We start from the raw sequence: 14,002 nt of genomic DNA on the forward strand, positions 1-14,002 counted from the left end.
AAATATGAGGAAAGTAGACTTCTGTTTTCAATTTTAAAAATGGCTTTGCTGAATTACGACCGTGACATGTGAGAGACCCAGCACAAGCACTTACAGTCTTAGGTTCTGTATTTCAGTGTTTTGTGACTGTATGCAGTTTTTCTCTACCATATCTATTACTGTATTTAATAACCTTGTAAAATGGAAATATGACTCCATTGTATTTTGTGTCATTTTATCACCAATTACAACCTTGTATTTATCATTTTCTGGTAGAAGTTTTAGTTAAAGTGAACTACTTATTTAAAAGAATTGGGTAAACCAGTATTAATTGAAGTACTATTCATAAAGTAATCACTATGCATGAGTTGATAATTTTTTCTTCTTTTTACTGTTGAATTCTATGCAGTTATATGATCTAAACCAAGAATTTGGTATTTTAGTTGACTTAGTAAAATACAGTGCACTTATTAAATGTGATCAAATCTTGTGTTAAGGTTCGTTACCAATTTGGTGTACAAACATTGGATCAGACATCCTAGCCTTGCTCAGCCAAAGGTCCCCATTTGCTGTAGAGTACTTATTTGCAGACATTTGCCAAAAAATGGCAGAAAATTGGACAAAATTTTATAGCCTGTTTTTGGCTTTCTTAAACATTTGTGTCATTCAAGATTTTATGGAATTGAGGACTTACTGATGTACATTCTAGTACTCCTGTCAGTGAACTTGACCCTATTTTGCAGTATAGGCAAAACCAGAATTTGCTCCAACATCTTTAAATAAACAAACAAACAAACATTCTTATGCAGTTACTTTGCACTTTTCGTAGTTCCCAAGCTGTTATCAGTAGTGTATACATTGATCTTCTCTATCACTTTTTAAGGCTCTAACTACTGTAACAGAGGAACAAATCCCAATGGAGACTGCAGCCATTTCTGCTTCCCAGTACCAAATTTTCAGAGAGTTTGTGGTTGCCCTTACGGCATGAAACTGGCTTCAAATCAACTGACATGTGTTGAAGATCCATCCAATGAGCCACCCACTTTGCAGTGTGGCTCATACTCATTCTCCTGTGGTAATGGAAGATGTGTGCCTCGATACTATCAGTGTGATGGTGTTGATGATTGCCATGATAACAGTGATGAACAAAACTGTGGTTCTTTAAGTAAGTAGTCCCTGCAAAAAACAGCTAGAATTTGGTGTTTGCATTTCAGAAAGTTTGATGGGGCAGCCTTATTTCCTTGCAATAAAACCCAATTTGTTAAGGTTGTATTTATGGATAAATCCTGAGAGCTATGTGGAAGATTAGTTACTTCAAAATGAATAGGATAACTCATAGGAATAGGGGATTCAACACTGGGACACCTAAGGAATGCATGAAAATACTCTTTTCTAACTAGTTCTTAAAATTCAATTTGCAGAGTAACAAACATGTCATGTCTAAAGAAAAAGTCTTGTCTAAAGAAGAAGTTCTTTTGTTTTGTAAATTTGCAACGCACTGGAATACGACTTGCTTGTCATATTTTAATGCGTGGAGAAGGACAGACAGTCTTAAAGACGAAGACATTTAAAAAAGCACAATAAGAAAAATAACAAAATCATATGTATTGCCTAGTCTCCATCTAAGATTAGAGCAGCACCTTTATTTAATTTAACAGCTAAATAGAATTTTTTATTATATTTGGGCACTTCTGAACTATTTGTTACATCTTGTTTTTCACAGCGAAGTGAATTGGAAGTGCATTGTTTTATTTCCTGGTTTACCTGGAGTGGTTCATACAAAAGTATTTTATTTTGTTGATCAAATAAATTGAGAGAACAAATGGATAATTAGTTTTGATAAAATAATGAAGAGTTTTTTTGGCTTTTATGGCATATTTGGTGCTGTTTTCTTCAGAGTTGATCGTTCCTTATAAATCACAAACAAGAAAATAGGACATATTAATAAAATGTGCCCCTTACTGCATAGGACTAGCAAGTATGACTAAGATATAAAATCTGTTTCTTATTAGTAGGCTATTCTTGAACAAGTAAAATGCCCTTTTGGGAAAAGGAAAGTATATATAAAAAAAGGCTACTTGAAGACATGATTTTTCTTGTTTTTAGATTGTTTTGAAGTGCTTAACAGTTGAGGTTTTTATTGATTCTTGCAGCCTAAAAAAGCTTGTAAGAATTTAGTTCAGTTTTTCAGCATGTTGCAGCCTGACTGACATTTTCATTTTAATTAATGCACAATTTAGAATTTGATGCATAATTTAGGCATTATGTAAGCATACTAAATATATCTAATACTCTACTACTATGGAAGATAAATTTTGGAGATCTTTGTAAGTGTCCTTTTTTTTTTTTTTTTTTTAATTTAGACAATACTTGTTCTTCATCAGCTTTTACCTGTGCCAGTGGACAGTGTATTCCAAGTCGCTGGCGTTGTGATAAACATAATGACTGTTTTGATGGCAGTGATGAATTGCATTGTCCTACACAAGGACCCACTTCATGCCCTGTAACCCTGTTCACCTGTGACAACAACAGATGTATTCCTAGGATCTGGCTATGTGATACTGATAATGACTGTGGTGATGGGTCAGATGAAAAAAATTGCAGTAAGTATCTGATCTGTTGTATTTTGTTTTTTTGTGTATGTATATATACATAGATATGTCTGTTGGTGTAAGAATGATACAAGAAATTAGGAAGAAAGAAGTAATATCTAAGATTAATATTTTGCAGTCCATAAGACGTCAAAAACTCGACTAATTTGAACTACCAGAACCAAGTAAAATGCAGAAAAATCATTAAAAAACAGTAAGAAGGGGTAAATGTGATTGTTCTAATCATGATGCTGCATAATGTCATCCACTGCAATTTACAGCAAAAATCAACTGGAGCTCACAGGTTCTAAACGCTTACTTATTGAGTGATCTCAATAATAACTAATGTTGTAGCCAGCTAATTTAGCGTGGAAGTTTTTACCTAGAAGTATCTGTAATTATTTCACAGTGAAGTAAGACAGTTTCTCTATATACTTTCTTTAGCATTATTTCTCACTGATTGGAATCTTCTGTTTGTTTTGCATGAGGCCCAGCCGACATATGAATAAATAATTACTTGATACTAATGTATAAGTGCTTGTCATTTGTATGATTACCAGCTACTGTATTGCAGGCTGCAAGTCAGTGATAGTGTCTTTATGCTGTCTCTGTATTATCCTGAGTTCAGAAGTCAGAAAATAAACACAGCTGTGTTTATTGTCATTCTTAAATAGCTTTCACAGGTACTTGTGAACCCAGGCAGTTTCAGTGTCCGGACCATCGCTGTATTGACCCATTCTATGTCTGTGATGGAGACAAAGACTGTGTGGATGGTGCTGATGAGCATGACTGCAGTAAGTGTAACTTTTGTTTGTTCAGCACCACTTTATAGTTTCCTACTGTTGCCCCCTGAAAGGTCTTTGGTGACCTCATATTACCAGCTCCAAGATACTAGATGGCATAATAAACCTATCCATAAATTAACGCTGTTTATGATACTTGTTTTAGCATTTGTAGTAAGCCCTTTGATCTCATGGCTGGTTGTGAAATTGGGGGTCTGAAATCAAAATTTTCTGTAGATTGCAAGATCACTGCATTTCCTCTGTCCTGTGGAAATCATGGTCTTCACTGGAACGTGGACTCCTGGTATCATAGCTGTGTTGTGCACCTGTAGAAAAACAAGGTGCAGTCTAACTCTATAAAATAAAGTAAATCACTAAGGTAATATTTTTTATTTTTAGTATACAATTGCAGTGCCACAGAGTTTAAATGTGTAAGCGGAGACCAGTGTATCAGTACTTACTACCGGTGTGATGGTGTTTTTGACTGTAATGACCACTCAGATGAGACTGATTGCCGTAAGTATATTGATGCTGAAAGGCTTAATTTATTCGGTGAAGCTTCTCAAAATTTTGTCTTATCTGCTATATCAAGTAATTAGCAATACTTTCATTAGAACCTCAAAATTCTTTTTAAATATACTTGTTCATAAATAGTTCTTGTGAGCAGAAATTTCAAACACGGTAGGTTCCAGCTCAAGAATAGATTTCTGGCAAAGAGTAGGGCCTGCATTCCTTTTGGCTTTAAAATTTTGTTTTACTTGGCACCTTGGTTTCAAGGCTTAAAAGAAAGAAGTTTATTCAGGTAGAAAGCTGTGAATCTTTTATCCATGAGAGTTATATTGAAACTTTTCCCTTGAGTAATTTTTCATATTTAACTTAGGATTTCTCAACACAAGACAGTGAAAACTTGTTTCAGAGAGTAATTTCATATTGTGTTGGGCATGTACATAGATACCATTAAGCATATCAATATGTGCTTGCTCAAAATATAACAATTGCTTTGCTCATCATTTTATAAAGGAGGAGTTAAATTGGCCAGATTCTGGAATGTCATGTACATTGATTGTAATTCTGTGGCCTGATCTAAAAGTGACAGAGTTCTTTATAGTGTTGTAACTACTTATGCAAGATGTGAACTGAGCATAGTAATTTTTCATCTCCATCTAAAATTAAAACAGTGTCTGAACTGTTGCATGTCACTGTTTTAGCTACAAGACCGCCAGGGATGTGCCACCAGAATGAATTCCAATGTCAATCAGATGGCAGTTGTATTCCTGCTAACTGGGAATGTGATGGACATCCTGACTGTGCAGATGGCTCAGATGAACACCATAGATGTCCTGCCAGGACCTGTCCTCCATCCCTTTTCCGCTGTGACAATGGCAACTGTGTCTATCGAGCATGGATATGTGATGGTGATAATGACTGCAGGGATATGAGTGATGAGAGAGATTGTCCTACTCAGCCCTTCCGGTGTCCCAGCTGGCAGTGGCAATGTCCAGGTCACAGTATCTGTGTGAATCTCAGCAAAGTATGTGATAATTCTGCTGATTGTCCGAATGGAGCTGATGAATCCCCGTTGTGCAGTAAGTTACTGTTCAGGCATCTACAATAGCCTACAATGTCCTGTGGCTTCAGAAAGAAACAGAATATGTTGAGTATCCAGATGACAGCCATGTTATAATCAGCATATATAAACAGTGTAGCAGCATTTCTATCAGAAATTGTAAGCTCACTGTAACTAAAGCACTAATTACAAAGTGGAACTTGCTTGCAGGTGAAAGGGGACTATGATAAATTCATTAGCTAAAGTCTGATCTTATGCTTTGAATTGCACTGTCTTAAATATGTGTTTTTATATAGCAATATGGGAATGAGCTTAGTTTTCCCTAACACATTGACTAAAGCATGGTATGCTTTAAGTTCGGAAGAAATGTGATTCAGTCTTTAATATTTTCTTTTTCTAACTTCAAAAATCATGAAAAAAATCTCAAAGCTCACGTGTAGCCAGCATTTGTATTTGTGTTGATTATGAATTGATTTAAGCATAACCTTTTTCTTTCTTTCCTTCCTTCTTTTCTTTTTCTCTTTAATCAATGCACATTCTCAGATGAACCCCAGCCAGGTATGATTATAAGTGACTTTAAATTATTTTTTATTAACTCATTTTTAGGTCTGGAGTTGTACAGTAAATATTTTGTATAATCTAGATAGTTTTGAAAACATTGTTATAAATGCTTAGGAGCATTCTCTTTAGCATTCATTTAATGGAATTCAGAAGTAAATAAATACTATGTTATTATCTGTCTTTATGTGCATTGTGTATGTTACATTTTGTATGAGAGCCTCAGTCTAGGCTCATGTGGTGTAACTGATGGTTGTGCAGCATGTTTTACCAGCAATTTTAGGGTGGTAATGCAATAGCAAAGTATTACATTTAGCATAGGAAGCTTTTGTTAACTGTTTGCTTATTTCCTTCCCTGACCCCATTTCAGATCAGGAAAGCTGCTCTGACAATAATGCTGGCTGCACTCATGAATGTATTCAAGGTCCCTTTGGAGCTCAGTGTACCTGTCCTATTGGATACCAGCTTGCAAATGACTCCAAGACCTGTGGAGATATTAATGAATGTGACCCTCCAGGCTTTTGTAGTCAGCACTGTTACAATGAAAGAGGGTCTTTTAGGTGTTACTGTGATGAAGGATACATTCTGGAAACCAATGGGAAGACTTGTAAAGTGGCAGGTGAGGAGCGTTGGTGGCAACCTAAAGAATGCCAGTAGTGCCTGGAAAATGTTCAGCTTTGCCACTTTCACACTGTTCTTTTTTTTTTTTTTTTTTAAAAAAAAAAAAGCTGGTACAAAACAACCTTACTAGTGGCAGATCACTTTGAGTATTACAACTGTCACCTAAGGGGTTAATTGGAACTATTATTTTCTTGAAATAAAATATTTAGTTTAATGTTCTGGGTTTTTAACTCTGCAAGGACCAAAAATAATATTCTGGAGAAATGCAGTGCCACGCACCTCTAAACCATAGGTTTAAAATTTGCTCTTTTATGAAGTTCAGTGCATCCAGAGCATTTAAATCCCAGCCTTTTCATAAGACTTTATTACTCAGTGTTATTTTTCTTACAGAATTACTGTTGGGTAGCTTATTGGTTTATTTTAATTTCTTTTCCTTTGACAGAGTCTGGGAATCTTCTCTTGCTAGTGGCAAGTCGTAACCAAATCATTGTGGACAATATCACCTCTCAGTCACATAGTATTTATTCTCTCATTCGGGATGGAAGGAATATTGTGGCTATTGATTTTGATTCAGTCACAGATCGTATCTTTTGGTCCGATACAACAGAGGATAAAATTTGGAGTGCTTATCAAAATGGGACTGACCGAAAAATAGTAAGTTAGTTCACTGAGTTATTCTTGTCTCTTCATTGTGGAGAGAAAATGAAGACACTGTGTCTCCACTTAACAGAAGGGGCAAATTCCGATGTACTAAGAAGGGAGATAACATAGAGTGAAACAATTCAGTAGATGCTAAGCCAACATTTTGTACAGCTTTTTGAAAACAAAAACTGAGTGCTTTCAGGAAACTTTTTAATACCAGGCTATAAATTGATTTTCCTACTAGTAGTTGCATACTCCTTCAATAGTCCAACTGAAGTTAGTAGGAGTGTTTGGGTATATGCTTTGCCAGCATTTTGAGTGTGTACGTTGTGACTCGTTCTGTGTAAGAGACCTAGAAAATGGTAGAGATTTAGTTCCCTATTTTCAATATCTATAGAAAAGTGTGAAAAAACTATTTCGATTGATTCCAATGAGTTTGTTCTCTCTCTCTCTCTCTCTCCTTTTAAAAAATTTTTGTTATTAAACAGGTGTTTGACAGTGGTGTCACCGTGACTGAAAGCATAGCGGTAGATTGGGTAGGTCGCAATCTTTACTGGACAGACTTTGTTCTGGAAACAATTGAAGTCTCTAAAATGGATGGGAGCCACAGGACTGTGCTGATTAGTGAAAATATAACAAACCCAAGGGGACTAGTGTTAGATCCCAGAATTGAGTAAGACTTTTTTATGTTTTGTTTTGAAAAAATGCATATTTTATGACGATAACAATATTCAGATATTTCCAACCTGTATTGTGATTGTAAATGACAAGTGGAAGAGAAAACGTATGAGAATTTTTAAAATGGTGTGTTCACAGCGTTAATTTAATATCTAATGTCATATGATGGTTGTTTGTAATCTGTTACTCTGTTTCACTGTAACAAGATACCTGCTGTCTTCCGAAACAGATCTTCCAGTATTTGCTTCCTAGTTGGAAACTTTTAACTTAAAATTCTGGTATATCTTTATCAGTCAGAGGTATACCTATGCACAATGTAGGTGGTATGCCTACCTGACAAAGAACAGGCTACTGCATAGCCCCAGTTGTCATCACAAACTGACGTCATCACAAAAACACTTTCCTGTTTTGAACAGCAAGTGGCAAAGAGTAAATGGAATGTTATGATTTGAACTGGTCATGTGCAAAGTTTTACTGGTTTTTGAGCTCTGCAGTGCCTTGAACTCTGTTTACTGCCAGCCATGTGGGCTTTTTAGTTATAGCCCTGTTAGCATTACCCATGTATGCCTGTAAAAGCACAAACCCATATCAAGTTTAGTATTTAGGAAACAGAGAAGCAGATCATAATCCATGGTGAAAAATAGTGCTATTTACTGTTATTATTTACAAAGGATAGCAGCAGTAGAAGTATTTGAAAAAAATTACAACAGAAATTATGGTAATATCTTAAATAAACATACTCCCGAAATGAATGATTTCAGTATCATTGTGTAGAACATTTCTTAGAAGTGTAGGTTTTTTTTTTGTTGTTGTTGTTTGTTTGTTTGTTTTCCCCTTGTTTTGGGTCAGTTTTTTTTGGCTAATGAAGTTTTGTAGGCAGTTAGTTAGTTAGTTAGTTTGTTTGTTTGTTTTCAGATTGGTAACCACAGGTTCCTTTTTTTTCAGTGCTCATGTGATGTTCTGGACTGACTGGGGCCAAAACCCTCGAATTGAAAAAGCCAGCATGGATGGCAAAATGCGAACAGTGATTATTAACAATAAAATCTACTGGCCCAATGGACTCTCTATTGATTACCCAAATAAACTTCTCTATTTTGCTGATGCTTATCTTGACTATATTGATTTTTGTGATTACGATGGAAACAACAGACGACAGGTGGTCGCAAGTGATTTGGTAAGACATTAAGAAACAATGTTTTCCCTTGTGCTTCCTGATACTACTTAACAGCATATTTGCACTATGGTAGGCTTAGATGTGTATTTTTCTTAAAACTATTCTGGTGAAGCAGATATTAAGTATTCTAGCTGCTTGGTACAGCTGGAAAACGAAGAATTAAGTACACTATCCAAAGTCCCTCAGGAGATCTTCAAGGAAACCTGGAGCTAAGTGTAGACTTTAGTGCTTTAGATCTACACGTGTGAAATCTAACAGTGACGTCTGATATTGTTGCTACTAGCTGGTGCATTTGCTGTGGGGAAATACAGTACAAAAAATCTGCAAGAACTTTCTTCATCAACTTCTGTGAATGATGAATGCTGCTGTTCTTGATAGCAGCAGAGGGTTTTCTGTTGCCAGGACTTTTATGTTCTGGGCACTTCATGAAGACCATTCCTCTGGCAGGCTATCTCCCAATGAAGTGCTTCTGTCAGTTGGCAAGATGGTGTACCAGCACAATGGTTTAGATGTTCAGTTGGTATGCATAAGCTGGTATAAAATAATGACATGTGTTTTTAAGAATTGAGCCTTGTGGCCCATTTATCCTTGGCTAGGCAGACAGTTCTTGTGCATTAGGAGCTGGTACAGTCTTTCTTGCCCCACTCTTAGTTTTCAGAAGTTTAGATAAGCCATCTTCTTCAACAGGCTGGTAAATTACAGGGGAGCTTATCAGAGATCCAAGGTCTTGACAGGTCCATAACTCTTGCATTTTCTCTTGCGCTCTTGAAAATCTGCAATTGGGTGTTTATCTGTTGGTTCCTTGTGTTCTGCCCTGTGGTTTGACTGTTTGTTAATTCCTCATGCTGTACATCTCACAGGCTCTGTCTAGCATTTTTATTTAAAAAAGAAAAAAATTCCCCTTAATTAGTGCCATGTTTCCCTCATAACTAGTGCCTTGTTTTCAAGCAATAGATGATATTTCATACTCTTTTCCTGAAAAATATCTTTTGAGGCACAGCTGCTTCTGCTTTCTTAGCTATTTATAAATTGTTCTTAGCTCTGTTGTGCAAGCTTTACATGTTCTAGTCTCCAGAACCAAACTGGTAAACATCCTTGTCTTCTAGATATTACAGCATCCACATGCTCTAACTGTCTTCGAGGATTTTGTTTACTGGAGTGACCGGTATACAAACCGAGTAATTCGGGCAAATAAATGGCACGGAGGAAACCAAACAGTTATGATTTATAACATTCACCAGCCTTTAGGGCTTGTGGCAGTCCATCCTGTAAAGCAACCTCATGGTAAGTTCAGCAAAACAACTTTGGTGATGACAAAAATGTGCCATAAAGTAATGTCATGCATAAGCACTTCCGGAATCGGTCATGTCAACAAATGGACTGGGTTAAAACAAGAAAATAATTTATGCCCTTGACTTACAATTGAAGATCATTTCAGTTTGTCCAGCCTGCTGAATATTCTGGTGTTTAGGGAGGGTGACCAAGAAGCATGTAAGCATAACGAATGCCAAAAATAGGAAAGTAGTATATGGAGTTTTCCTGCTCCTTGTTTTTAAGGTTTTTATAACAAAATCAGAGTGTTTTTGAAAGTGTTATCATTTTTAAAATTTGTCTCTGTGGCATACAAGACTTGGCTCCATGTACATGAATTCTGTCATGCTTTTAGGCAAATTGGTGTCATCATCCTTCTTTGAAAAGACTTGCATTATTTCACTTAATGAAATAATGAATAAAAATCCTTCATTATATTCAAGATTCTCTCTGAGATCATATGTAGGTCATCTCTTGCATCTTGAAAGGCTGTCAAAAAAAAAAAAATTAAAACCACCTTTTATCTCTTTCAGTTAGCATCATCTTCCAAATGAGACTTTTTGTCATTTTATGGCATGACTTGAAGTTAGAGAAATATGTTGGTGCAAATACTGACTGTTTCTGCTCTATATTTTGTGTTGGGAGTGTTTTTGATAAATAAGTGTAACAATGGCTTATATTCTCTTTTTTCAGGAAGATGTTCTTACAGGAGAGGGAAAAGTCTTGTATTTTAGTAAGGCGCTAGTAATTTTCAGTGCTATATTGTGTATGCACTGTTTTGGAGCAAAGCCTTCCTCAGTCAGTTTCAAAGCTAAAGCTACTTCGCACTGTCACTAGAAATTATTCAGCCACCAGAGTACTGTTAAATTAAACATCACAGTTCTAGTTTAGGAGGTTTTATTTTATAACTTGGGGTTTAAAAATATTTCTGCTACTGATGGAGAAAATGATTTATTTTCTTCATTGTATTAAACTAATTAATTTCATAATTTTTCTTTTTGATTTGTTCTGTTATACTTTATATGGCCAGAGAAAGGAGGAAAGCACTTGCAGAAGAGTACAACATGCTAATGTTTACAAATGAAGACATAATTATTTGATGATTGAAATTTCAGATATAGTATTAAGACTGTCATCCACTCCCCTTATTTTGTAAATCAGTAGATTTAACATCAGCTAGTTTTAAGATTTGCTATATAGAAATGAGGCATTTTCTTATAGTTTGAGTTTTGAGTGTATGCCATTGCTTACTGCCATCTTTTGATTTCTTTTAAGTTCTTGTTAGTTTTTATATTTGGAACAACTGTGTCATTTCCTGGAACTTATAAGTTTTTAGAATAAGGCCTGCTGAGTTCACTAAGGGTATTTATTCTCAAAATCTGATTTTATTTTCTTATAAAGATGGTTCATCCTGAAAAATCCTCTATAACAGTGATTGTATGGAGGTGATCTAAATGGTTGAATTTTAGTGTATAGTAATAATAGCAGTCAACAAAGACCTTTTCAACTGTCCTATTTATACTTTACAAGCTTAGACTGCAAATTTCAAAGTGAGCCAAAAAATTACATATTGAACTGCTACTACCTTTGAATGAGGCATAGTAAGCTATGTTATCTCCTTATTTTTGTCCAAAAAGCTTCAGTAAATAATTTGAATCCCCCATCTAGAAAGGTTATTGTGATCAAAGACTGAAAATACTGCAGGCCTTCTCATCCAGTTAACAAAAGTTTGAAAAAGAGTTTGAAAGATTTGATATGATACAAAGAAAATTAAAAGATCAATATGGTAAAGTTGTTGGTTTTCCAGGGAGAATTAAAATGTGTTAAAAGCGTATTGTAATGCTTTTAATTCTTGGAAGTAACTTTATTTTTAATTTCAAATACCAGAACTGACTTAGTGTTGTTTGATGTTTTCATTATCAGTGATGCTGAATGTTCTTTCCAGTTAGTCATACTTTACCAGTTACTAATACTTTTTTTTTTTCTTCTTTTTTTCTTTTCAGGTATCAATTCTTGCGCATCATCCCCCTGTAGCCATCTCTGCTTGCTTTCTTCATCTGGACCACTTTTTTTTTCCTGTGCTTGTCCTTCTGGATGGATGCTTTCTCCTGACAACAGGAACTGCATGAGAGGTAGGGCAGCAATAATGAGACATGAAAAAAAAGACCCAACAGATTGTCAGAGCCGTTTCTCTGTCAGGCAAAAAGCTTACTTCAAATCTCTGAGCTGCTGCTCATGAAATCAAAGGTTGGGGTCATTCTAGGCAGACTTCATTTAGGAAGCATTGAATGAAATATATTTGGCCTAAAGACATGGAGTTCTGAAAAGAGCTCAAAGCCAGAGATTGCTTCCTTTGGGAGAAATGGAAGAAATACTTCTTTTAAGCTCTTAAAAAAAGACCCATTTGAAAATGTTTAAGCATGTTTAAACATGTTTACCTGAAAGTAAATTTACGGTAAAAGAGTAGGAATACTCCCTTAGATATAAAACAAGAAAACACAGAACTCCCAGCTATATTCAATAATAAAGATTAGTTATTGCTGCTGTAACTTTGTATGTTTCTTGAGTCCTGTTTAGTAGCCGTTAGAATCTATCTCAGGCATGTCCTGGAGAGTCTGAGCTTTGTCCTGGTGGTTTCCATGTTCCTAGAATATGTGTTGTGATTGCATAGTGCTGAAACTTTCAATGTTAAAAAATTACAGTGATAATTTCACTCCTGGTGAGGTAAAAAAAAAAACAACTTGCGTGTATGTGCTTTACAAAGCATCATGGTTAATATTCATCAATTCTGTTAGCATCAGGGAACCTTTGGTAGTCGGAACACATCAATGCTATTTTTTTGATCAGAGGAAAAGTATTGTAGCGTAGCTCTGACTTACATTGTATGTTTTCACAGTTGAACACCCTTTCCTTATTGCTGTGAGAGATAATATAATTTATGGAATTTCTCTGAACCCTGAGGAAAAGACCAATGATGCTATGGTTCCGATAGCAGGAGTTCAAAATGGTGTTGATGTTGACTTTGATGACTCAGAACAGATGATCTATTGGGTTGAAAATCCGGTAAGTTAGTATTTGTGTTTAAAATGCACAGTAAAATAAGACTTCTTTAAAATAATGTTTTTGAATGAAATCTATTAGCATTACAGGTAAAGCTTTTAGTAAGTATAATTGAAAAGAATTAAAGTTTTTTTTTTTCCCCTAGAACAAGTTAAAGAGACTTCATATCTTTTGTAAATTAGTTTTCATCTCTGTCAGCCAAAATATTTAATTAATGCTATTTCTGGATTACCCAGAGACATGAAGAGGAAATATCAGAGAACACTGACAGAACTATACTCTCAGCCCGTTGCTATCATCTGCTCTTCCTCATCCCTGTTGGCCTTGGGCTTAATTCTGCGAACACATCCAGAACAGTTCTCCATGGGAGTAGTACATTGGACCCAGAGGCACTAAACATTAGAATTCGAGTACATGCTATTAGAATGAAATGACATGCTTGCATGGTCTGGTCTCTAGTCTGAGCACTTCTTGAAGTAGCATAGTACAGAGGCGTCTTCTTCTTAAATATAAGAATGGGGTTGCAAAGTCAAAGCCACTTCCAGGTAGCAAATACGAGGCCTATAGTTCTAAAAAATACTTTGAACTAGTTTTTAATAGTTCATTATAATTGTTTGACTAAGCCTCTTTAATGACTGTCCTTGCTGAACTGAGAGATGATATGTGTTTCCTAAGGCTAACTTGCCGCAAAAATATCAAAATTAGTGAGTTGAGTGTTTGTTTTTGTATCATGCCCTAACATCACATGCTGTATGTAGTTAAGCCTGCAAGCTGTAAGTTACTGTTTCAGAAGTTACAGAAGAAAACTGCAAGGATAATCTCAGTTTTGGATCTTCCTTTTGCAGCTTACTAAAAAATTGTTTCTTATGTATTTACGTTTACAGAGAACACTATTTTCCTTTATGAGATTTCGGGTTTATTCAGGATGGTTAAGTTGAGGTATCCTTGTAAAAATATTTTGATAATAAGGTACAAATTATAGTAGCGTGACTGTACATAGCTTAAAAATATACTGATCGGGCTTATATAGCCATTTTAT

At 35.5% G+C, this 14,002-nt stretch overlaps 1 protein-coding gene across 1 annotated transcript in view; it reads left to right on the forward strand.

The window, feature by feature from the left end:
• LRP2 (LDL receptor related protein 2) overlaps window positions 1-14,002 on the forward strand; it is a 118,204-nt gene that overhangs the window by 49,270 nt on the left and 54,932 nt on the right. Inside the window, 12 exon segments of the mRNA XM_040562367.1 lie at window positions 863-1,144; window positions 2,343-2,582; window positions 3,245-3,364; window positions 3,752-3,868; window positions 4,561-4,938; window positions 5,848-6,096; window positions 6,541-6,752; window positions 7,229-7,413; window positions 8,364-8,592; window positions 9,699-9,876; window positions 11,907-12,035; window positions 12,800-12,966. Coding sequence (XP_040418301.1) covers window positions 863-1,144; window positions 2,343-2,582; window positions 3,245-3,364; window positions 3,752-3,868; window positions 4,561-4,938; window positions 5,848-6,096; window positions 6,541-6,752; window positions 7,229-7,413; window positions 8,364-8,592; window positions 9,699-9,876; window positions 11,907-12,035; window positions 12,800-12,966 — 2,486 coding nt within the window.

The sequence above is a fragment of the Cygnus olor genome, chromosome 6, assembly GCF_009769625.2.
Source record: "Cygnus olor isolate bCygOlo1 chromosome 6, bCygOlo1.pri.v2, whole genome shotgun sequence".
Lineage (NCBI taxonomy): Eukaryota > Metazoa > Chordata > Aves > Anseriformes > Anatidae > Cygnus > Cygnus olor.